We start from the raw sequence: 24,049 nt of genomic DNA, 5'->3' as shown, positions 1-24,049 counted from the left end.
AGACACATGGCCACTCATTAAAATTAGAAGAAAAGAGGTTTAACCTTAAAATACGTAGAGGGTTCTTTACTGTAAGAACGGCAAGGATGTGGAATTCCCTTCCACAGGCAGTGGTCTCAGCGGGGGGCATCGATAGTTTCAAGAAACTATTAGATAAGCACCTGAACGACCGCAACATACAGGGATATACAATGTAATACTGACATATAATCACACACATAGGTTGGACTTGATGGACTTGTGTCTTTTTTCAACCTTACCTACTATGTAACTATGTAACTATACAGATGTGTCACCTGTGGGTAACATAAAATTCAGTCCTAAAAATTGGAAGATTTGAGTTTTGCATTAGACCCAAGTGAATTGTAATGTTTACTGAGATTATAATTATCTGTTTATTCTTCATTATGTCAACCAGTACAAGTACTTGGAATAAACGTACAGACTTTTATACATTTTTGCTGTCAGACTAAATAGTATTTCTCGGGCAACACTACGTAAAACTATTTTGCAAGCAAAACAAGAAAAAACTGGTTTCACAGGTTCCAATTCTGAATATGGGCTTGTAGGACATGTCCTGCATCCGTTGTATATTAGTTAATATAGTGTCAGCACTCTATGAGGGGGTATGTGACCACTCTGTGTGGGTATGAGTATGACCACTATCAGTGGGTATGATGCTTGACTCTAGCAGATGCGGTAGCATGTCTTAAGGTGAATGTTCATGTGGACTTGACAAGAAGCAGAGCTTTTTTTTATGGCTTGTGTGCAGGGATGTTGCAAGCTGTCACAAGCAAAAGCATCACTCTTGCACATGCATTTATCTTGCACATTAGATGTTTTCTATAGCCATTGAAGTAGAAAATAGATTCTTAAATAGGGCTAGCTACATTGATAAATATCTAGTACAACCTGAAACCAAAACCAGTACTGTAGTCTATGATGTCCACCGTTTTTTTTCATTTATTCTCTCTTGTGTTTTTTGCACCTTGTCTAAATACGTCTGTTTATGTATATTTATAATTATTATCATTGCACTGTTTTTACATATAAAAATACAGCCCAGAGAAAAAGTTCTTTGTACAATTGCCTTGTTGTATTTGTCTTTCCCATTGCACTGTGCTTTGTATTAATTTGTATCATGTATTTATGAATACACCTGTTTCTAGTGATTTGTATTGAAGTAGTAGTAGTATTAATTTCTTTTGATTTAATACAGATTTGTCTGAAAGGAAAGGTACATATATTCAAATTTTTGAATATTCACGCATGCTGTAGGACAGAAAAGAAGCCCGATTCATTGGACTTGCCATCATTAGTGAAAAGACTGCCTTCACAACCTCTCACAGACAGGTATGCCATACCGATGTTTATTTGATGACTTTGCATTGTAATGAATACCAGGCATATACATTTCTAAATGAAACATCCTGTTAATTTGGTTTCCTTTGGCCCAGTCAACAAGAAGAGGGCTGAACCACATTTGACTGGCTATTTCTATCAGATGCTACTGAAACCTATGTCAGGTTCACTTAATTTCTATTTTAAAGTAAAGCTGCAACCTTGGAAGAAATGATTTGTGTAATTTTACACATTTCAATATACGAACAGATTCTGACAAAATGATTCCTCACTGTATGGAACCAATGGTTCCAGCACGCCTATGCATTGCTTTCACCTGAAAGCCTTACCCCTCTCAAACATTTTATCCTGGATGGGAGAATTTGGGGGATTCCATCTGCAGGGTGCAAGTCCTAATTAAGCTCAGAACATACGGGGACTATCTCAAAAGGAATCCTTCCTGCTGTCTGCAGTTTGCAACGGACATGTATACCTGTTTTTTTGTGATTTTGCTGAAACATGAAAATCATAAAGCTGTGGGTGTGGTTTTACATATACTGGATTTCTTATCGTACATCACAGGACACAGAGCCATAGTAGCTACTATGTGGGTTATAGGCCACCTTCAGGTGATGGACACTGGCACGCCCTAAGACAAAAAAGTGCACTCCCTATATAACCCCTCCCACTGCTGGGAGTACCTCAGTTTTTTCACCAGTGGGTCAAGGTGTTTGTCATGAATAAAGATGTGCTGTGCTGAGCTCCACTGGAGCAATCCTTGCTGGGGCTAGCTATGCAGCCGGATCCATTCAAAGTGTCTTTTTGGCCGAATTGAATGGTACCCGTGCCTCGTATCTGAAGAAACACCTGTAACGCTTCTCTTTAGAGAGCTGGACCCCTGGATCCAGTACTTTTTGATATTAAGGACATAACATTTTTACTGGCAGTGGTGCTATTACAGGTCCAGGATTGTGGGTTTCCTTGAGGATCCCAAGCTCCTAAAGGTTTAACGGAACCCACTATGAAGGATGAAGCTGGGTCTGTTGGTTTACCACAGAAAACCCTGCGGCGAGAAAGGTAAGTGGAGTTTTCTAAGAATTTTTTAACATTCTCTTATGATTGGCTCCTTTAAATTTAGTAAGTGTTGTCATGCCTATGTGTCACCACTGGGGGCTGTATTGAGCACTTACCGTCTCATGCTTCTCAGAAAGCCCACGTTGTGTCTAGGAAGCAGCAGTTTCTTCTTCCTCTGGCCAAGCAGCAGACCTCTGGTAAGTCGGGGGGGGGGGTTCCCTCTCCCCACCAGACGACCCCCTGTGCTGTTTTTTCTTCCCCTCTTCTCGGGGAAAGAGCGCCACAAAAAATGAAAAAAAAAAAAGGGCGCCAACGGCACACGGCTCGGCGGCTTCCAGACCTGCGGGAAAGAGCTCTTTTTTTAAAAAAAAGACGGGAAGGGCCGTAGGTGATGGGGGGCAGGGCTTAGCGCAGCGTTGGCGTACTCCAATGTCCAGCGGGGGGGGAACGTATGTTTTAAAAGGCACCATTTTTGCTGTTACATGCTGCAGGAGGGACACGAGCAAAGGCATTCCTTTTGACACATTTACTACTGCATCAGGCTGAGCATTAATAGTAACGACAGGGCTGGACTATTGCTCAAGCAGTGGATGCATTCCTTCTTGTAGTATCTCTGCTTTGTGCATCGGCTATGGTCGGAAGGGGGGTGAAAACACCTCAAAAAAGGGCTCTAGAAGGACTGTTTCAGTCACACGGAAGCCTAGATCCATCCCAGTAAAGATGGCATCCTCCCCTGAGAGTAATATGGTTGGTCAGAGTGAGCCATCAGGAGGGACAAGTGTTACAGTTAAGATTTAAGCAGGCCATACATGGTCGAATTTCGAACAAATTTTCTTTTCAAAATCAGAAAGTTCGTTTTTTTTGTGATCCGATGATGCCACCATTGATTTTCGAAATTCGGCCAACCAAGCCTTCAATTTCACCTCATGTTGTTACAGAAAATAATTTTTTTGTGGCCGGGAATCTTCTTTTCTCTCCGTAAATTTTCTTTTCTTATTACCTTTCCTCGCACGATTCTCCCATCATTGATTAGAAAATCGTTTGTTTTTCTAAAAATTTCCAACATGTCCGACTCCTCAAATTTGATTGCCGCACGAAAATCGGCCGTTGCTGCAGCCCACTAATGGTGCAAAATTCGTACGAAAATTCTTAGATACGATTTTTGAAAGAAAATTCATTCGAACCGTGTATGGCCGGCGTAAGGAGGTTTTTTTCTACAACCATTTTAAGCTTGGAGCAAAAAAATTATGCTTTAATTGCATCCCAGAGTGGGACTAAGCGCAGCAGGTCCCAGTCCATTGCTCAGGCCCCTCTAGCTGAGGAACAAGGAGCGAGAGATGACGAATTTCTTTCAAAAGACCAGGAAGAGGCTGAAGTCTCCTCTTCCTGAAGAACCCGATACGGAAGTGTCAGGTTCGCAGGAAAGATTGTTGGTACAATCTCTCACTGAATTGGTCCGCTCCACATTTTTACTGCTAATAACGCAGTCAGTCGATGAGCCCACTTCTGGTTTGGGTTCACTAAAGCCTCCCCAATCTGTTCATTCTTTTCCTATCCATTCATGGCTAAGGAAGCTAATGTATTCTGAGTGGGAGCACCCAGATAAACAGTTTTTTCCTCCGAAAAAGTCTTCAATACTTTATCCTATGGAGGAAGAGTTTTATAAGAAATGGGGAATTCCAGCAATTGACGTTGCTATATCCTCTGTAAATAAAAACCTGACTTGTCCAGTAGACAATGCTCATATGCTAAAGGATCCAACGGATAAGAAGTTGGGGTTCTTTTTTAAAAACTATATTTCGCTCGCAGGTTCAGTCGATCAACCTGCGCTGGCAGCGATCAGAGTATCTCAGTCCTTAAAGGACCAGTTTATAGAGGTACTCAAAATTATTCCTAAACAGCAGGTCCAGGATTTCAGAAGTGTTGTGTTTTACAGTAGACGCTATGAAAGATTCTATTCTCCTGGCCTCACGGTTCGTGCTAGGGCTGGTATATGTGCGCAGAATCCTATGGTTGAAAAATTTGACAGCCGAAGCGTCATGCAAAAAGCTCTTGGCCAGTTTCCCTTTTCATGGTGAACGATTGTTTGGAGATGATCTGGATAAGTATATCCAAAGAATTTCTAATGGGAAAAGTTCCCTTTTACCGGTTAAGAAGAAGTTTAAGCATTTTTCTTTTAAACGTGCTTCTTCCCCAGTGCCGGGGGCATCAGCCTCCAGGCAGTCAGGATGGCCTCCACCGTCAGGTTCAAGAGGTAAACTCAGGGTCAGTCCCAGGGCCAAAAAAAGACCGGGGGGAAGAAACCCACAACAGAATACTAAAGCCTCCTTATGAAGGGGCGCCCTCACTCGCTCGAGTGGGAGGAAGGCTTCTACAGTTTTCAAAGGTCTGGCAGGAACATTGTCAAGGCAGATGGTGGCTTCCTCAATTTCTCTAGGTTACAAACTAAAGTTCCAAGAGTTCCTGTCTCCTCGTTTTCTCAGATCAAACTTTCCTAGAGATCCAGTGAAAAAGAAGTCTCTCTTTCTAGCTTTGGATCTTCTCTTGTCTCAAAGAGTGATATCGGTGGTCCCATTGGAAGAGCAAGGTTTGGGGTTTTATTCAAACCTGTTCACGGTTCCAAAACCAAACGGGGATGTCAGACCCATTTTAGATCTCAAAGATATTAAACCGTTTTTTGAATATCCGTTCTTTTCGCATGGAGTCAATCCGATCAGTAGTCTCCATCCTACAAGGGGGAGAACTTCTGGTGTCAATCGACATCAAGGATGCTTATCTCCATGTGCCGTTTTTCCCTGCTCACCAGAAATTTCTACGCTTCGAGATGGAAAATCTTAATTTCCAGTTTGTAGCTCTGCCTTTCGGTCTCTAGCTACTGCACCTCGAGTGTTTACAAAAGTCCTGGCTCTTCCTTTAGCCAGGCTAAGGGCTCAAGGTATAACGATACTAGGCTACTTAGACGATCTACTCTTGATAGATCAATCGGTACCCCGCTTAAACCAAACTTTGGTCACCGCAGTCAGCTACCTGGAATACCTAGGTTGGATTCTCAACCTAGAGAAATCCTCCTTAAAACCATCAAGGAGATTGCAGTACTTGGGGCTGATCATAGATACAGCTCAGAAGAGGGTGTTTTTGCCCCAGGAAAGGATCAGTTCCATAAAGGAACTGATTCAGTTGGTCAAAACAAAGAAGAATCCTTCTATTCGACTTTGCATGAAATTGTTGGGAAAGATGGTGGCTTCTTTCGAGGCCGTTCTTTATGCGCAGTTTCATTCAAGACTGCTGCAAAACAGTATCCTGTCAACTTGAAACAAGAGGGTCCAAGCTCTGGACTTCCCAATGCGTTTATCCCCCAATGTGCGTCAGAGCCTCAATTGGTTGATATCCAAGAATCTTCAAAAAGGGAAATCCTTTCCACCAGTTACCTGGAAGGTGGTAACAACAGATGCCAACCTTCTGGGCCTGGGGAGCAGTCCTGGAAGAAGCGTCTGTCCAAGGTAAATGGTCCAAATCAGAGATGACCTTGCCCATCAATATTCTAGAGATTCGGGCAGTACACCTGGCTCTGGAGGCCTGGACATTCAGACTACGGAATTGAGCTGTCAGAATCCACCTATATCAATCACCAAGGGGGCACGGGAAGTCGCGCGGCCCAGAAAGAGGTGAATCATATTGGGCTGAAAACAACATTTCTTGCCTATCAGCAATTTTCATTCCAGGGATAGAGAATTGGCAAGCGGGCTACCTGAGTTCGCCCATAATTGTTCCCAGGAGAATGGTCCCTTCATCCCGACATCTTTATGTCAATATGTTGAAAATGGGGAGTTCCGGACGTGGATCTGTTTGCAACCAGGTTCAACAACAAGATCGACAACTTTGTGTCAAGGACAAGGGATCCGATGGCATACGGAACAGATGCTTTGGTCTTTCCGTGGGATCAGTTTTCCCTGATCTATGCGCTCCTTCCTGTTCTGCTGCTTCCGCGTCTTCTATGCAGAATCAAGCAAGTAGGGAAGGAGGTGATTCTGGTGGCCCCAGCGTAGCCCTGGAGATTTTGGTTTGCCGAGATCATAAAGATGGCGATAGGGGACCCTTGGACCCTACCACTGTGGCCAGACCTTCTCTCGCAAGGTCCAGTATTCCATCCTACCTTACAAATGCTAAATTTAACGGTTTGGCAATTGAGACCCACATTCTAAAGGACCGTGGGCTGTCAGCTTCAGTAGTTTCTACTTTGGTTAATGCTAGGAAGCCGGCCTCCAGAGTCATATACTAGAGTCTGGAAGGCATATGTCTCCTGGTGTGAATCCAGGGGTTGGCACCCCAGAAAATATGTCATAGGTAGGATCCTTGAATTCCTACAGATGGGATTAGAAATGAAGCAGGCCTTGAGAACTATCAAGGGCCGTGTCGACCTTATCTGTATTTTTTCAACGACCACTTGCTTCACACTCTCTGGTTTGTAACTTTATTCAGGGGGTAACGCGGATTAATCCCCCAGTTAGCTCACCCCTGAACCCTTGGGACTTAAATTTAGTCCTGTCGGCTTTACAAAACAGCCTTTTGAGCCAGTTTGAGATATTCCCTTGGTCCTCTTGACGAGGAACATAATTTTCTTGAATTCTGCGAGAAGAGTATCAGAGTTGGCTGCTCTTTCTTGTAAAGAACCATATTTGATTATTCTTAAGGATAAGGTTGTATTGCGGCCTCATCCTAATTTCCTTCCGAAGGTAGTGTTAGGTTTTCATTTAAACCAGGATATTGTTCTGCCTTCATTTTTTCCAGGACATCATTTTGTGGAAGAAGGGTCACTACATTCTCTTGATGTGGTGAGAGCGGTCAAGGTCAATTTGAAAGTGACCGCTCAGATTCGTAAAACGGATGTTTTGTTTGTATTGCCAGACGGTCTTAAAAGAGGACAGGCAGCGTTGAAATCTACTATTTCTAAATGGATTCGTCAAGTGATTGTTCAAGCTTATGGTTTAAAAAGGAAAATTCTTTCTTTTCATATTCAAGCGCACTCCACCAGAGCTGTTAGTGCTTCTTGGGCAGTGCATCACCAAGCCTCCATGGCTCAGATCTGCAAGGCCACAAGTTGGTCTTCAGTCCATACATTTACCAGATTCTATCAAGTAGATGTAAAAGGTCATGAGGATATTGCCTTTGGGCGCAGTGTACTGCAGGCTGCAGTATAAGTCCTCTAGTCTCTTAGTGCCCTACTTTTGTTGTCTCCCTCCCTTCAGTTGGCATTGCTATGGGACATCCCACATAGTAACTACTATGGCTCTGTGTCCCATGATGTATGATAAGAAAATAGGATTTTTATAACAGCTTACCTGTAAAATCCTTTTCTTTGAAGTACATCACAGGGCACAGAGGTCCCTCCCTTCTTGGTATACACGTGTATTGCTTTGCTACAAAACTGAGGTACTCCCAGTAGTGGGAGGGTTTATATAGGGAGTGCACTTTTTGTCTTAGGGCGTGCTAGTGTCCATCACCTGAAGGTGGCCTATAACCCACATAGTAACTAGTATGGCTCTGTGTCCCGTGATGTACTTCAAAGAAAAGGATTTTACAGGTAAGCTGTTATAAAAATCCTATTATGATGGCAAAACAACCATCAGTTCTCTGGGCTATTCAGCAGGGGAGAGACTAGTGTTTCTGTTGCTGCCTTGTTTTGTCTACCTACTCGCTGACTGAGGTCCACCCTGAAATCTATTCTTCATCTTGCTTCCTTGTTGCCATCTATAATTCAGTACCTGAAAACATTTGAAGTATTGCTAAACCCAGGACCCTGCATTCACTATAACTGGTCTCCCACAGTACACAGAACATGGACATGCAATTATTTTAGTAAATCTAAACTGCTAAATCCTTTTTAACCTTTTCTCATCAGCAGTTAGAGCAGTCTTGTGACTTCTGTCACTCTCTGGTTAAAGCTTGTAGGAGGAGTTTTCATTCTCCCCTGATTGTCCTATGAGGCTGCAGGACCCCTGACTCTCTGTCTGGACAGTGCTGAATGGCCCTGTGCTAATAACATTCTCCCAAAAAAAAAAAAAAACAACTCTCTAGCAATACGCACCAAACTGAACACGTGAAGCTTGCCCTCAAGACTCAGTTCTATAAACAGATTGGGGACAGTGGGTGAAGGGGAGGATCAGAGCAGACGGGATCAAACAGCCTTTTGGAAGGAAAAAGGAAGTACAGTAACGTACTTCGGTAAAAATAATCACACGTATATATACTACTTGTACAGCTACATGAAATTACTTTACCCCACAGTCTTCTGAAAAAACTAAATCTGGGCAAGGTAGAATGATGTAGGACAAACAGTTGCAACTGCATTTCACAAGCCTGCTAACCTTAAAGTGTTACTAAACCCACAACAGTAAAATCAGTCTGTATATGCAGTAAAGCATGCTTGCTATACTCACTGTGAGACCTAAGGGGTTAATCCTCCGCATTGTGTAAAAAAGGCTGTTTGTGTAAACACATAATTCCCGATTCTCTCAGGGGAGAGGGGACAGATTGTGTGTTCATACTATGTATGAACACCGATCTCTGTCTCCTAGTCAGTCCCACTCCCCCCCGCACAGTTAGAACACACACTAGGGAACACAATTAACCCCTTGATCTCCCCCTAGTGTTAACTCCTCCCTGCCAGTGACATTTATACAGTAATCAGTGCATTTTTATAGCACTGATCGCTGTATAATTGTCACTGGTCTCAAAAAATGCGTCAAAAGTGCCGGACGTGTCCGCCGTAATGTCGCAGTCCCGATAAAAAATTGCTGATCACCGCCATTACTAGTAAAAAAAAAAAAAATAATAATAAAAATGCCATAAATCCATACCCTATTTTGTAGACACTATAACTTTTGCGCAAATCAATCAATATGCACCTATTGCAATTTTTTTTTCCTACCAAAAATATGTAGAAGAATACATATTGGCTTAAACTGAGTAAATTTTTTTTTTTTTTTTTTTTTTTAAATTGGGATATTTGTTATAGCAAAAAGTAAAATATTAAAAAATTGTCGGTTTTCTTTTTTTATAGCGCAAAAAATAAAATCCACAGAGGTGATCAAATACCAATAAAAGAAAGCTCTATTTGTGGGGAAAAAAGGACGTCAATTTTGTTTGGGTGCAGCGTCGCACGTCTGCGCAATTTTCAGTTAAAGCAACGCAGTGCCGTATTGCAAAATATGGCCTGTTCATTGAGCAGCCAAATCTTCCAGGGCTGAAGTGGTTAAAAATTCTCTGCCCCAGGTGGCTAGATCTATGCCCTTGCCAGGAAAAGAATTTTGCTGCGACTACATTCCTGGGGACCCCTATACTATACAGCAAAAAGTTACTTTGCATTGCACTGTTTCCAGCATGTCTGCACTGCATCCTTCTCACCAACTGCCAGTGGCTGCATTCCAACTGTTGGTGTGCATGAGCTCATAGTGTTTAGTTTAAAGTTGAAGATTTGTTACTTTAATATCCAGTATACATTTTGTGTGTAAAAGTGTAAATTTCTTATGGATAGCAGTGTGTTTACATTGCAATGTATTTATCAGAAAATGTCTACATCCTTTTAAAATATGTTTCATTAGTTTATTGCAAATGCCTGTGTCTTGTTGCAGCATTGAAGACTTTTATCCAAGTAAAAATCATGGTCCTGACTCTGGGATTGGTAGTGATAATGGGGATAAACGTCTTTCAACGACAGAAGTAAGTTTCTCTAAACTCCTGTATGAAGCCAGTTCAAGTTTAGAAATATTTTTATCGCTTATAGTAACTGTTAACATTGTATTTAACATTTTTGTTTGGTAGTTATTAGATGTTAAGGCGACAGATATTTTTCTGCTACCCTTTGTAAATTGGTTGCAGTGGGTTTGGTGGGAGACTGGTTAATCAAGATAATCCTCAGTGATCCAAGCTTTCTCTCTTTTCAGCCTTCAGACGATGATACAATCAGCCTTCACTCTCAGGTATCAGAATCAAGAGACCAGGCTCTGAAAAATGACAATCACATAATAGGGAATAAACAGGAGTCCCAAAAAGGTAAACATATCTTGGCAAAGTTTGTGACTGACAGAATAATTATGGGTAAAACAGAAAATAGTGCATCCAAGGTTACAATTTTCGGACAGTGGAATTATTAAATCAGTTATTGAACTGTTTTTTCTTGTTATACCCTTGTATTTTATAGTTCCTTCTTGAACCTGCAATGGTATTAGTACAAATATTATAGTATAAGTCAGCCTTTTTCAACCAGGATGCCCAGGCACCCTAGGGTGGCTTGAGGTTTCTAGAGGGATGCCTTGGCAAAATGCATAAAAATTGATAAATTATTGTATACAGGCCAGCAGGTGGATCAAGCCTGCCTTTTAATTACACAAAGCCACAGGTTTTCCTTATGCACCATTACGACTTTTTAGACACTGGCATCCTAACAACCAATGATGTAATCAATTAATAAGGAGGATGTCTGTTGCCTCCTGTGAAGCTCTCCCTCAGCATTGGGGTCACAGCTGACTGATGGGGAGAAATTGAGGAAGAAGAGAAACATTGGAATACTAGTCAGTACTAGTGTGCAAATGTTGGGTGCCCTACGTGTAGTGATGTTGCTGCATTGTGTAAAGCTATTAGAATAGTTTTTTACATTTTAGAATGGGGTGCCTCGAGACTGTCCATAATTTTAAAGGGTGCCTTGACTGAAAAAAGGTGGAGAAACACTGGTATAAATAACTGAAATATCACTTTAAGTGACTCTTGCACCTGTGAGTTCTTCTGCCACTGGAGTCTGAGAGAGGACCTGGTCGCTGGAAGTGTCGCCTCCACCAATAGGAGGTGTCCACATCATGCCAGCAGTGATGTGGACACCCAAAGAAGGACCCCAGGAAGTAAACAGAGGTTGAGAGGAGGATTGTCATATAACTTTGGCTTCAGGTAAGTAAAATGGGCTTTTTGATATCACCCCACCCCCCAAATTGACAGTTAGAGGGGTGTGGAGAGAGGGGGGGGGGGTGCTATGATATCCTAGAGTTGTGCTATAAATTTGGCTTAAGACTGTGCTAAAATGACATCCAATAACATTGGTTAAAAACTATTCTAGCATGACTTAAGAGCTTCATTTATATTGCTGCTTGATAAATCTGGACCAATAAGTGGTGATGGTGCTGCTAAATATTTGAATACTACATGGATGAGGACTGTAGCATTGAAACTCCCAACCAAAAAAAAAGCCTTGTCTAAAAAAGTGGTCTTTTTATGTAGAAAGTTTTTTTCATTCCTGAACAAACTCTTGTATATAGTCAGTGGGGCGAAGGCTTATGTTTTTCATCTAGTTAGATGGCAAGATTGTAGCAAAATAAAGCTGCAAAGTGAAAGCAGATAAGTAACTTTACTCTCTCCATCATCATAACAGGTCAGGATCAGGATGGCTATGAATATGATCACAATGGTGAAGATGCTACCCTGTCAGATCATGGTGATGTACAACTTAGTGGTCCTTTTGTTTCTTATATTAAGGTAACTTTTACGAAGTGTTGATGAGCATTGCTGTTACTCTTATAAAATGCCCAATCTTAAGATTTGTGCCATTGGGTTTTTAGGAACGTGGAAGACTTTGTGACAAGTCAGAGAAGGCAGATGAGAATGAAGAATGGGAAGAAGAGCAAAGGTAGAGATAATTTTAGTTCATTCTGGGGCAGTAGTTTAGAAGCCACAGCTTTAGAGGCGATCACTAATGGACAGTTCCTCTGACCTTCCCTTGCAACCTTCTTGGCAGCTTAAAGGATAAGTTCACCTTTGTTCACTTTTTTTTCTTTTTTTTTCTAAATTCGAGCTCCCCTATGTACCAGTAGAACATTTGTGTACTGTTTGTACAAAAATATCAAAGCTTTCCACTAATTCTACATACACTTACTCTACTTGTCCTCATCCAGACTTATCCATTAGTAATGTCTTACTTCCTGGTCAGACTATAGGTTATGACACAGGAAGGAGTGGACAAGCTGACCTCATTAGCACACACCCTGCATCATCTATCCACCCACTTCCAGCTGCATGTTTTTCAAATGAAATGAAATGCAATCGGTGATCACCCTTCTCACTAAATACCGTATTTATCGGCGTATAACACGCGCCGGCGTATAACACGCACCCCAAGTTTAGGAGGGAAGTTTAAGGAAAAAAAACTTACATTTAAATGCCCATCAATGCAGCCTCATCAGTGTTCATCTGCAGCCTTGTTAGTGTCATTGCAGCCTTTTCAGTGTCAGTGCAGCTTTGCCCCAGTGCAGAATTGTCAGTGCAGCTTTGCCCCAGTGCAGCCTTGCCCCAGTGCAGCCTTGCCCCAGTGCAGCCTTGTCCCCAGTGGTCAGTGCAGCCTTGTCCCCAGTGGTCAGTGCAGCCTTGTCCCCAGTGTATATTACATGATCGCCGCTGACATACGCAAGTTTAGTGTGTATTTTTAAATATGGCGCCGCGGAGTTCGGAGGGACTCAGGACTGAGAACACAGTGACTGGGCGGAGCCGAGATACACATAGCCGAGGGTTCTCGGCTCTTCTCGGCGCCGTTCACAGTCACGCCCAGTCCCTATGATGGACATAACAGAGGTCCAATGACGGGACTGGGCGGGACTGTGAACGGCGCCGAGAAGAGCCGATAACCCTCGGCTATGTGTATCTTGGCTCCGCCCAGTCACTGTCTTCTCAGCGGCGCTCGTTCCGAGTCCCTCCGAACTCCGCGGCGCCATATTTAAAAATACACGCTATGTGAATGTCGGCGGCGATCGCTCCGATAGATCACAAAATAGCGGGGATCGGCGTATAACACGCACCCACGATTTTCCCCTGATTTTAAGGGGAAAAAAGTGCGTGTTATACCCTGATAAATACGGTACACAATATACAATCAGATTGCATAATGTATGTATCTTTATACAAGTACATAGAAGGTAGTGCACAGAAACAGTCGTCTAAATATTTCTGGATAGTGGGAACTCCCATCCCCACATGCGTTTTTTTTTTTTTTTTTTTTAGCGAGGTGAAGAGGCGTCTTGGAGCATTTCCACTCATCACGCATAGGGTAGCCCATCCACCTGATGCCAAAATGTCCCATTAACCACATGTAGTGCAGCCAATTGGAATCAACAGGCTGTGTCACAGGAAAAATGAGCCACAAAATCTGCGCTCCCACTATGCTACATGTGAATGGGGCCTGTAAGTGGAATTGGTGCGTTAACTCAAGAACAATAAGGCTCCATTCACATCTGTGCATTTCCTTGCATTTCAGAAATGTGCTGCACCACCAAGTACAACAAAAAATGCACCAAGCTCCATTCTAAAAAAAAAGTTATGAAGCTTCTTTGGGGCGACTGCTGTGTATAGGGCAGCCCATTCAGGTGGATGGGCTGCATTTCATTTAAAAAACGTGCAGCTGGGAATGGGTGGGTAGATGATGCAGAGGGTGTGCTAATGAGGTCAGCTGGTCAACTCCTTCCTGTGTCATAACCTATAGTCTGTCCAGGAAGTAAGGCATTACTAATGGATACGTCTGGAAACGTGGATGAGGACAAGTAGAGTAAGTGTATCTGGAATTAATGGAAAGCATTGATATTTTTGCACAAAAAGTACATGAATGCTCTATTGGTACATGGGGAGCTGGAATTTAGAAAAGAAATAAAAAAAAAAAGTGAACAAAGGTGAACATATCCTTTAATTTTCGAAGTCACCGATTTTGCTTTCTTCATTCATTAAGAGCCTTAAACTGATAAGTAGTAACTGCTGCATATAAGCAGAACTACAACCTTATCATTTATTTTTATACGGCTTCTGAGGACAGATCTGAAACTGTTGAAAGAAAGCTATAATAGATTGTAGTCATTTTATTTATTTTATTTAACCCCTTCAAATCCTGCCTGAACACAGTTTTGCAACTACTTAGTGCATCTTGGTGGATTATACCTTGTTTTTTCAGGACAAATTGGGCTTTCATTTGGTGGTAAATGGATATCTTCTGATTTTGTTTTTTATTAAATATCTTTTTTTTTTTTAAGTGTTGCTGTATATTTCTTGCTATTACCATAACCTACCAAAGATAGGTTCTCCTACTGACGATTGCAGCCATACCACATATGTGTATGTTTATTTTCACTCGTCGTAGGAGCCAGAAACAGTTGTGCACATTTTGCTTTTTTTTCCCTACATAAAACATATTGACATGGATACTCCTACTGACAAATGTTTTTTTTTTTTTAAATCCTACCTAAAATACACTGACCCTGACCTATTGACCCAGTTTGCTATTAAAAATAATATTCAAAGCAGACTTGCTCATCCATCCATGTTTCATACTTTATAATGCTAAGAAATCACGTTGAACCCCCATCCCCCCATGGCCATCCTAAGTAAGAGCAGAAGATTAATTTAGCTTTTACTTCCTGGAATCCATCTGCCCTTAGCTGAGGTGTGCTTTGCTAAGAAAACCCCTCCTGAAGACTCCTCGGATGTATGACATAATTTGCCTAGGCCTGGAAACCAGAAAGTAACTGAAGAAATGTAAAAATAAAAAAGTTTCAAACTATTAAATATGATACACTTTCCTATCTATTTACCAATGCTAGCAGGATAAGGATTAAAGATAGTCTGTGTTGACTGAGAGGGTGAAGATCCACTTTAGGAGCAGAAAAAAAGGCACAGGGATGGGCTGCATAGTGGTTGATCACTGATAGCCAATCGGGTGATTGGGAACCAGGCTTCCCAGTTCCCGATCATTAGTGCCTGACCTGCATCTGTAAAGCCGCATGTATGTGTACACGCAGCAGGAGGGGGTTAAAGTGGAGGCTTTGCAGGAAAATCAATGAACCAGTCAAAACAGAATAGATTTCTCTGGCATTCTGTTTACAGATATGCATATGAATTTTGTTGGGTTTAGAAAAAATTTACTGCAATTTGAATTGGAAAGGTAATTTTTAATAACATCATAACCCAACTCGAGCCAACCCTTTTTTTTTTTCTTTTCTTTTAGTTGTTGGGTAGGTTGTACCAGTCAGAACCTCTCTCAGCCTTTTTATTGATGTTTGTTTCCCTGTTTATTGGAAATTTCTTCTTTCTGTCTGATGGTTGTCGGAACCAGAACTGAGGAGAAAACCCCTTTCTTCCCCAAGCACCCCCCATCTCACAGAGACACATTTTCTTTTGATAAGGCAGATGATGATAATCATGGGAATATGTAAATTTGTTAAGCTTTGAGCTTTGGTTTCCCTTCAGGCTTCAAAAAGAGCAGCTTTTAGTAGAGGCGGAGGAAGAAGATGAAATAAAAGAAGTTACAGATCTGAGGAAAATAGCAGCACAGTTACTACAGCAAGAAAAGCACAACAGGTGTGTATACCGTGTTTGTGGACAAGCCTGGAGTGACTTTCATTTGGACCTTTGTGGACTTCATTGACTTAAAGAATAAGTACAGTTTTTTTAAAAACATCCTTTAAATATTTACTTTTTTAGAGTCTACAGACATATGGTATTTTATAGAAGAAAGTAGGTTTGGAATGTGAATTACCACTAAACTAGCTTGTGAGTGGCTGACCAGGCTCAGCATAATGGCTTTAGATGTGCATATGTCCTTGGCTAGATTGTGATTGGCCAACGGGGATCTTCAAAAGGTTTCCCCGTCTCCAAGTATTTTTTCTTTCATACAGTTCTGAAAAACTGTACATGCTTTCTAATACTTCACAGTAGGTGTGTGCTGTATAGAAGTAATTATTTTAGGACATTTGACATTCACTTATGAGGAGCAACATACAGTGGATATAAAAAGTCTACACACACCTGTTAAAATGTCAGGTTTCTGTGATGTAAAAAAATGAGACAAAGATAAATCATTTCAGAACTTTTTCCTCCTTTAATGTGACCTATAAACTGTACAACTCAGTTGAACAGCAAACTGAAATCTTTCCAGTTGAGGGAAGTAAAAAAATAATAATAATATGGTTGTATAAGTGTGCACACCCTTAAACTAATACTTTGTTGAAGCACCTTTTGATTTTATTACAGTACTCAGTCTTTTTGGGTATGAGTCTATCAGCATGGCAGTCCTTGACTTGGCAATATTTGCCCACTCTTACATAGTTACATAGTAACCAAGGTTGAAAAAAGACTCAAGTTCAACCTATGTGTGTGATTTTATGTTAGTATTGCATTGTATATCCCTGTATGTTGTGGTTGTTCAGGTGCTTATCTAATAGTTTTTTTAAATTATCGATGCTCCCATCTGAAACAGCTGCCTGTGAAAGAGAATTCCTCATCCTTACCGCTCTTACAGAAAAGAACCCTCTACGCAGTTTAAGGTTAAACCACTTTTCTTCTAATTTTAGTGAATGGTTATGTGTCTTAATAAATTTCCTTTCGCGGAAAAGTTTTATCCCTATTGTGGGGTCACCAGTATGGTATCTGTACATTGAAATCATATCCCCTCTCAAGCGAGAGAACAAGTTCAGTGTTCGTAACCTTTTCTCATAACTAAGGTCCTCCAGTCCCTTTATTAGTTTTGTTGCCCTTCTCTGGACTCTCTCTAGTTCCAGTACATCCTTCCTGAGGACTGGTGCCCAGGACTGGACAGCATACTCCAGGTGCGGCCGGACCAAATTCTTGTAGAGTGGGAGAATTATCGTTTCATCTCTGGAGTTAATCCCCTTTTTAATGCATGCCAATATTCTGTTTGCTTTGCTTGCAGCAGCTTGGCGTTGCATGCCACCGCTGAGCCTGTCATCTACTAGGACCCCCAGGTCCTTTGCCATCCTAGATTCCCCCAAAGGTTCTCCCCCCCAATGAGTAGATTTCATTCATATTTTTGCCACCCAAATGCATTATTTTATGTTTTTCTACAGTAAACCTCATTTGCCATGTAGTTGCCCACCCAATTAATTTGTTGAGATCTTCTTGCAAGGTTTGCACATCCTGCGGAGAAGTTATTGCCCTGCTTAGCTTAGTATCGTCCGCAAATACAGAGATTGAACGGTTTACCCCATCCTCCAGGTCGTTTATGAATAAATTAAATCGGATTGGTCCCAGGACAGAACCCTGGGGGACCCCACTTTCCCCACTCTTCTTTGCAGAAATGCTCCAAATCTGTTAAATTGCGAGGGCATCTCCTGTTTACAACCCTCTTCAGATCACCCCACAGATTTTCAATCAATTCAGGTCTGGGCTTTGGCTGGGTATTCCAGAACTTTCATCTTCTGGTGAAGCCATTCCTTTCTTGATTTTGGATGTATGCTTTGGGTCGTTGTCATGCTGAAAGATGAAGTTCCTCTTCATGCTCAGCTTTCTAGCAGAAGCCGGAAGGTTTAGTGCCAATATTGACTGGTATTTGGAACTATTAATAATTCCCTCTACCTTGACTAAGGTCCCTGTCCCAGCTGAAGAAAAACAGCCCCAAAGCATGATGCTGCCACCACCACCCTTCACTGTGGGTATGGTGTTCTTTTGGTGATGTGCAGTGTTGTTTTTAGAATATCTTTTGCTGTTATGGCCAAAAAGTTCAACCTTGGTCTCATCAAACCATAACACATTTTCCCACATGCTTTTGGGAGACTTCAGATGTGTTTTTGCAAAATTTAGCCGGGTTTGGATGTTTTTTTTCATAAGAAAAGGCTTCCGTCTTGCCACTCTACCCCATAGCCCAAACATAGGGTATTGGAGAAGTTTGGATTCCAAGGCACCATATTCTCTGCAATTATGGCATTGTATTCCAAGCCCTCTGCCCAGGTTTACACCTCAGGGGCACTTTCCACTCCATTTAATATTACAAATGTAACTCGCCAAGGGTGCCCACTTTCACCGTTAATTTTCAACCTTCTCATGGAACCTCTGGCGAGTTACATACGCAACCACCCTCAAATTACAGGACATAGGTTTAGCAACTCAACACACACCATCAGTCTATTTGCTGACGATGCTATAATCATGATCACAGACGTGGGGACCTCATTAGCCTCAATACATCAAACACTCAAAGTGTTTAACAGTATATCCTACTACAAAGTAAACAACACTAATTCCTACATCTTTGCCATCAATATACCTCCTAAAACTAAGCACAAAATGGAACAATTATACCCATACACCTGGAGCACCACTGGTATAAATTACTTAGGCATCACCTTAACACCTAAGACAGAAGAATTGTTCAAAGCAAATTATTCTATATTCTTAGACAAACTACACCCCAAACTTAAGGATCTAGCAAAAACAGAATTATCCTGGTCCGGGAGACTTGCAGCCTTTAAAATGGTACTGCTACCACAATTTCTATACCTATTTAGGACCATCCCTATCCCAGTACCTAACATCTTCTTTAACCCAATCTATGATCAACATATATCTTTGGCAAGGAAGGAGGGCGAGGTGCTCATTCTCCAAACTAATCGATACTAGGAAGGCAGGAGGAGTGGGCTTAGTAGTTCTTAAAGACTATTACATTGCCTCAATATTGGCGCAAATTAAAACATGATTCCCCCAAAGCCCCAATACCAGATGGAAGGAATTGGAAAATATACAACTTAAAGGTGGCGATCTTTATCACTTTCTTCTTACTAGCCAACAATACACTCCTAGATACGCATCACTTTCTCCCACCGTGACAGCATCACTTTATGCCTGGAGAGCTTTGTTAAACACTCCATATCAGGACTCCATTACCTCCACACTATCAATGCCCACCTATAGCTTGACACACATAATACCTGACTTAAACGTCTCAAGCTGGGTGGAAAAGGGGATAGAAAAAATTGAAGATCTAATGATAGGTCTGATATGACTGATTTCTGATTGGGACTCTAAAACAAAGTTAATACTGCAGCTGCAGGAACAGATTCACAGGACTCAATCACTGTGTTTAAAATGTCCGTTCGGTGAAAAATTTATTATTACATGTTATTTTATACATAGATAAGAAAGGGGTGGTGTGAGATGTTATTAAAAAGTAACAAATAGCAATATGTTATTAAAAGCTAACAAATAGAAATATATTATTAAAAACTAGCGAATAGAACAATTGCAAAAGTAAAACCTTGAAAAGGGAGGGGGGAGTAGAGAGCGTTTAGTAGGAGAAGTGTCTGTGTGTTAGGTGAAGGTTACAGAACACATTTCAACAGTAAGAACAAAATGGATTCTCTTGTGCTTAAATGAACAGTACAATGAATGTCCATGTCATTTCCCCCCTTTTGTTTATTTGACACCATTCTTCTCCGCGTTACGTTCAGCCGATTGCTGGTAACTCCTGTTACATTGGCGCAGAGAGACGGCGTCCTGTTCAGCTCTCTCCTAGCTTTCTCACAATAATGGGTTCATCAGGGCTGGTGGTACATTTGTTGGTACAGCGGGTAGTCACACAGAGGCATAGCCTGATGAGGAAGTAAATAACAAACATGAGAAATAGAAACATCACAATGTAAGCGCCTAGTTTCTGTAACCATGTTGCTATGCCATATAAAAAATCACCAAAGCCTCCTAAACCCTGAAAGGGGTTCCATCCATCTTTAGCAATATCTCTGGCCTTATTCTGTAGTTCTCTTATCTTAGCAAGATGCCCTTTAATAATGTCCTCATTATCAGAAATGTATATACAACAGTCAGTGCGAAATATCTTACACATCCCACCTTGAGCTGCAGTGAGATAATTTAGCGTTAATCTGTGCTCTAATACTACTTTTTTAAGCTGAGCCATTTCTTCATTTAATAAACCTATATCAGTGGTAGTAAGGTTAATAATCTCATCTACAATTCTAGTGTAATTATTTAGTCTTTTCATTGCTTCAATTCCCCATCTTGTCCAGGAAGGGAACCATGACCATGTCATGTCACCTTCAGTGAACAGCTCTCTTTTGAACACTAAAGGGTATTCTGGACTTTGATCTGGTCGCACTGTATCTTTGCCAACAGCCAAAGCAGGTACTAACTTCCCAATGTAACATGTACCTGTAACATTAGTAGGAAGCCAGGCGTAAGCTTTATTTCCACATATATAATATAACCCTCTACGTATGGACGGTATGCCTGCTCCTAAAAAACTGGAAGCAATAACATGGAATCTCAGGAAACCGATATTTTCACATATTGGGAACTGTGAGCAATTTGTACTATAAAGGGTTCTATTTAGTTCTGGATCTGGGATATAATAATATTGACCATAGTCTCCTCCATAAACTGTAATTTTTGCTCCGCTGCAATCTGAATTGCCCAACCGTGTACATTTAGTGTTAAACGGGCATGTAATGTTTAAACAAATCTGTGGAGTGTTTATCTGTTTCGAAACCATCAAAGTTACTGATCTGTGCTCATTAGCTGTGGAGACTATGTATGAGCCATTTATTTTGGTCCTGTTTAGATCAGTGAAATTGAGAGGCATTGCTATCATGGGTATTGTTCCTGTTTGGGGATGTAAGTGAGAACACACCCAGCAGTTACTAGCGTTGCTATGGGTTGCATACAATTTTAACATTTGGATGAAAGGGTTATTTTTCCATGTCTCAGTTCTCACAAACAACAAAAAGAAAAGAAACATTATCATCTTTTTTTCAAAGGATATCATCACTTCAGGATTTTCTTGCAGTGACTGGCGTGAATCCAGGTGGGCTTTCCTTCCAACTTGACAGCAGAACCGGTTGTCAAAAGCACCAAATGTGGTCCGTCAAATTTTGGTTCTAGTGGCTTTCTGACGTGTCGCTTGACCACCACCCAGTCACCTGGTTGGATTCTGTGAATACCTGAAACAGAATCTGGGTCGGGGATAGATTTATAAACACCTTCATGTATTTTATTCAATGTTCTTTGCAAAATCTGAACATATTCTAACAGATTAGAGTGAGAAGCCTGCAACTGTTGGGGAAAATATAGCCCTGTTTTGGGTGGCCCTCCAAATAAAATCTCATAGGGGGACAGCCCATGTGGTTGTTTAGGGGTAGTTCGTACAGAATATAGGGCTAATGGCAAAGCTTCCACCCATCCTTTTCCTGTATCTGCTTTAATTTTTGCACATCTGTTTTTCAAAATTCCATTTAGTCTCTCAACTTTACCACTACTTTGTGGATGATAAGGTGTATGGAAAGCTTGCTGTATGTGAAGTGCTTCCATTACCTCTTTCATTACTTCCCCAGTAAAATGGGTTCCTCTGTCACTCTCAATAGTTTCAGGAACTCCATATCTACAAACTATTTCAATCAAAATTTTCTTTGCTGTTGTTTTTGCATTTGCTTTGGCTACTGGCCAGCTCTCGGGCCAACCTGAAAATATGTCAACACACACTAAAGCAAACTCATAGGTGCCTATTCTGGGCATTTGAATGTAGTCTATTTGAATTCTTTGGAAAGGGAAATCTGGCTTTGGAGAATGCCTTTGGGGAACATGAACAGGCCTCCCTGCATTGTACAGAGCACAAGTGAGACATGAAGCACAAAACCTGGCTGCAAATGCACTAAATCCAGGTGCTATCCAATAGCAGTCAGTAAGTGCCACCATCGCGCCCTTAGCAAGATGACTGACGCCATGTGCCAGCTGTGCTAAAACTGGGTACAAACTCCTGGGTAGACACCACCTGTTGTCAGCGCTCCACAGGCCCTGCTGATTTTGGGTAGCATTACATTTGATCCACTTATCCTTCTCTTCATCAGGGGCCTGGTTCTGCAACTGAATTAGAGTTTCTACATCCCACTGCTCTTGATGAGGGGAATCTGTCCCCGCTACCTGGGCGACCCCTACAGTGGATGTGACTCCAAATGCCATAAGGGCAGCATCCTTTGCCGCTTGGTCCGCTAAGGCATTTCCTCTGGCTGTCATGTCACTTCCCCTTGCATGCCCTTTTACCTTCAAGATGGCAACTTCTGCTGGTTTCTGAAAGGCCTCAAATAGCCGCTCTATGAGTTTTGCATGTCTCACTGGCTTCCCTGCACTAGTCAGAAAGTGCCGTGCTTTCCAGATAGGCCCAAAATCGTGGGCTATTCCAAATGCATATCTGCTGTCAGTGTAAACATTTCCCCTTTGATTCTCTAGGAGATGACATGCTTTGACTACAGCATACAACTCCGCTTCCTGTGCTGACATCTGGGGTTTCAATGCTTCCTGATGTAAAATGGTGTCTGTAGTGGTTACAGCAAACCCTGTGTGTGGCTGACCATCGTCAGTGTAAAATCTGGAACCATCTACGAATAAGTGTGTGTCACAATCTGATAAGGGCTCATCTTTTGCTGGTGTGACAGAGGCCCTTTCTACCTCCATAAGAGCCATACAATCATGAGAAAAACTCTCAGGTTCTACATCAGTACCATTTGTTGCATCTTCCTCATCAATTATAGGAAGAAGAGTAGCCGGATTTAAAGTAACACATCGTTTGATTGTTAAATTCGATGGAGCAAAAAGAGCAGACTGGTACTTGTCAAATCTACTGGCAGACACATGTCTAGTATTTACTTGATTCATGATTTCCTGTACTGCATGTGGCACATACAGGATCAGAGCAGAATCTAGTACAAGCTCCGTTACTTTGTCTAGCAGCAAAATGCAGGCTGCTATGGCTCGGATACAACTGGGGGAGCCTTTGATGACAGGGTCTAATGAGGCTGATACATACATCACAGGCCTCTGTTTGTCTCCATGTAGCTGGGTGAGTACACCTGCAGCAAATCCATTGACTTCATGACAGAACAACGAGAAAGTCTTAGTATAGTCAGGAAGTCCAATGGCGGGCGCTTCAGACAAAATTTTAATAAGCTCCTTCATCTGCAATTCATTGTCCCATGTGAGTTTGAAAGGGTTTCTAGTGGTAGCCTCATATAGAGGAGCCATAAGTTCTGATGCATTTGGAATCCAGTCCCTACAATATCCCACTAACCCCAGGAAGGCACGTAGTTGCCGGACATTTCTTGGCTTTTCAAAGTTTTGTAGAGTTTTAACTCGATCTGGGGTTAGGTGACGGATTCCATGTGAAATGCAGTGACCCAGGAAGATCACTTTCTCTTGGCAGTATTGTAGCTTATCTTTGCTAACTTTGTTGTTACTGTTATAGAGAAACATGAGAAGGCTTACTGTTTCTCTGCTACAAATGTCCTTTGTATCAGAACAAATAAGCAAATCGTCTATGTACTGAAGCAAAACTGTGTTTGGGTGTGAGGGGGACCATTGGTCCAATACTTGCTTTAACGCAGTATTATATTCAGAGGGGCTACTCACACAGCCTTGGGGCAATCTTGTCCATGCTAACTTTTGGGCATCATGGGTAAATGAAAAAAGGTGCCAGCAATCTGGGTGCAGGGGCACCGAAAAGAAAGCATTTGCAAGATCAATCACTGTTAAGCAGGTGCTGGAGGCAGGTATTCCACTTAGTAAAGTACGGGGGTTGGGCACGATCGGGGTATCTGCCTCTATTATATTGTTAATGGCTCTCAAATCATGCACCATGCGATATGTCACCTGCCCACCCTTCTTGTCTGGCTTCTTTGCAATTGGGAACAGGGGTGTATTGACTTGGGACTTAATTGGTACAACAACCCCTGCTGCTTTCAGTTGAGTGATTTGATCCTTTATCCCCTCAGTCTGAGCAATACTCAGTGGGTACTGTTTAATCTGTGGGAGATGGGCTCCTGGT

The 24,049-nt window shown here is 41.7% G+C and overlaps 1 protein-coding gene across 3 annotated transcripts in view; it reads left to right on the top strand.

The window, feature by feature from the left end:
* Window positions 1-24,049, top strand: part of LRCH2 (leucine rich repeats and calponin homology domain containing 2) — a 226,533-nt gene that overhangs the window by 62,687 nt on the left and 139,797 nt on the right. For all 3 annotated transcript variants that reach the window (XM_073599129.1, XM_073599128.1, XM_073599127.1), the window contains exons 6-11: window positions 1,220-1,353; window positions 10,047-10,134; window positions 10,359-10,467; window positions 11,834-11,937; window positions 12,021-12,088; window positions 15,682-15,792. In XM_073599129.1, coding sequence (XP_073455230.1) covers window positions 1,220-1,353; window positions 10,047-10,134; window positions 10,359-10,467; window positions 11,834-11,937; window positions 12,021-12,088; window positions 15,682-15,792 — 614 coding nt within the window. The remainder of the gene's footprint in view (window positions 1-1,219; window positions 1,354-10,046; window positions 10,135-10,358; window positions 10,468-11,833; window positions 11,938-12,020; window positions 12,089-15,681; window positions 15,793-24,049) is intronic.

The sequence above is a fragment of the Aquarana catesbeiana genome, linkage group LG09 (assembly GCF_042186555.1).
Source record: "Aquarana catesbeiana isolate 2022-GZ linkage group LG09, ASM4218655v1, whole genome shotgun sequence".
Classification (NCBI taxonomy): Eukaryota; Metazoa; Chordata; class Amphibia; order Anura; family Ranidae; genus Aquarana; species Aquarana catesbeiana.
This window is presented reverse-complemented; position numbering and strand designations above follow the sequence as displayed.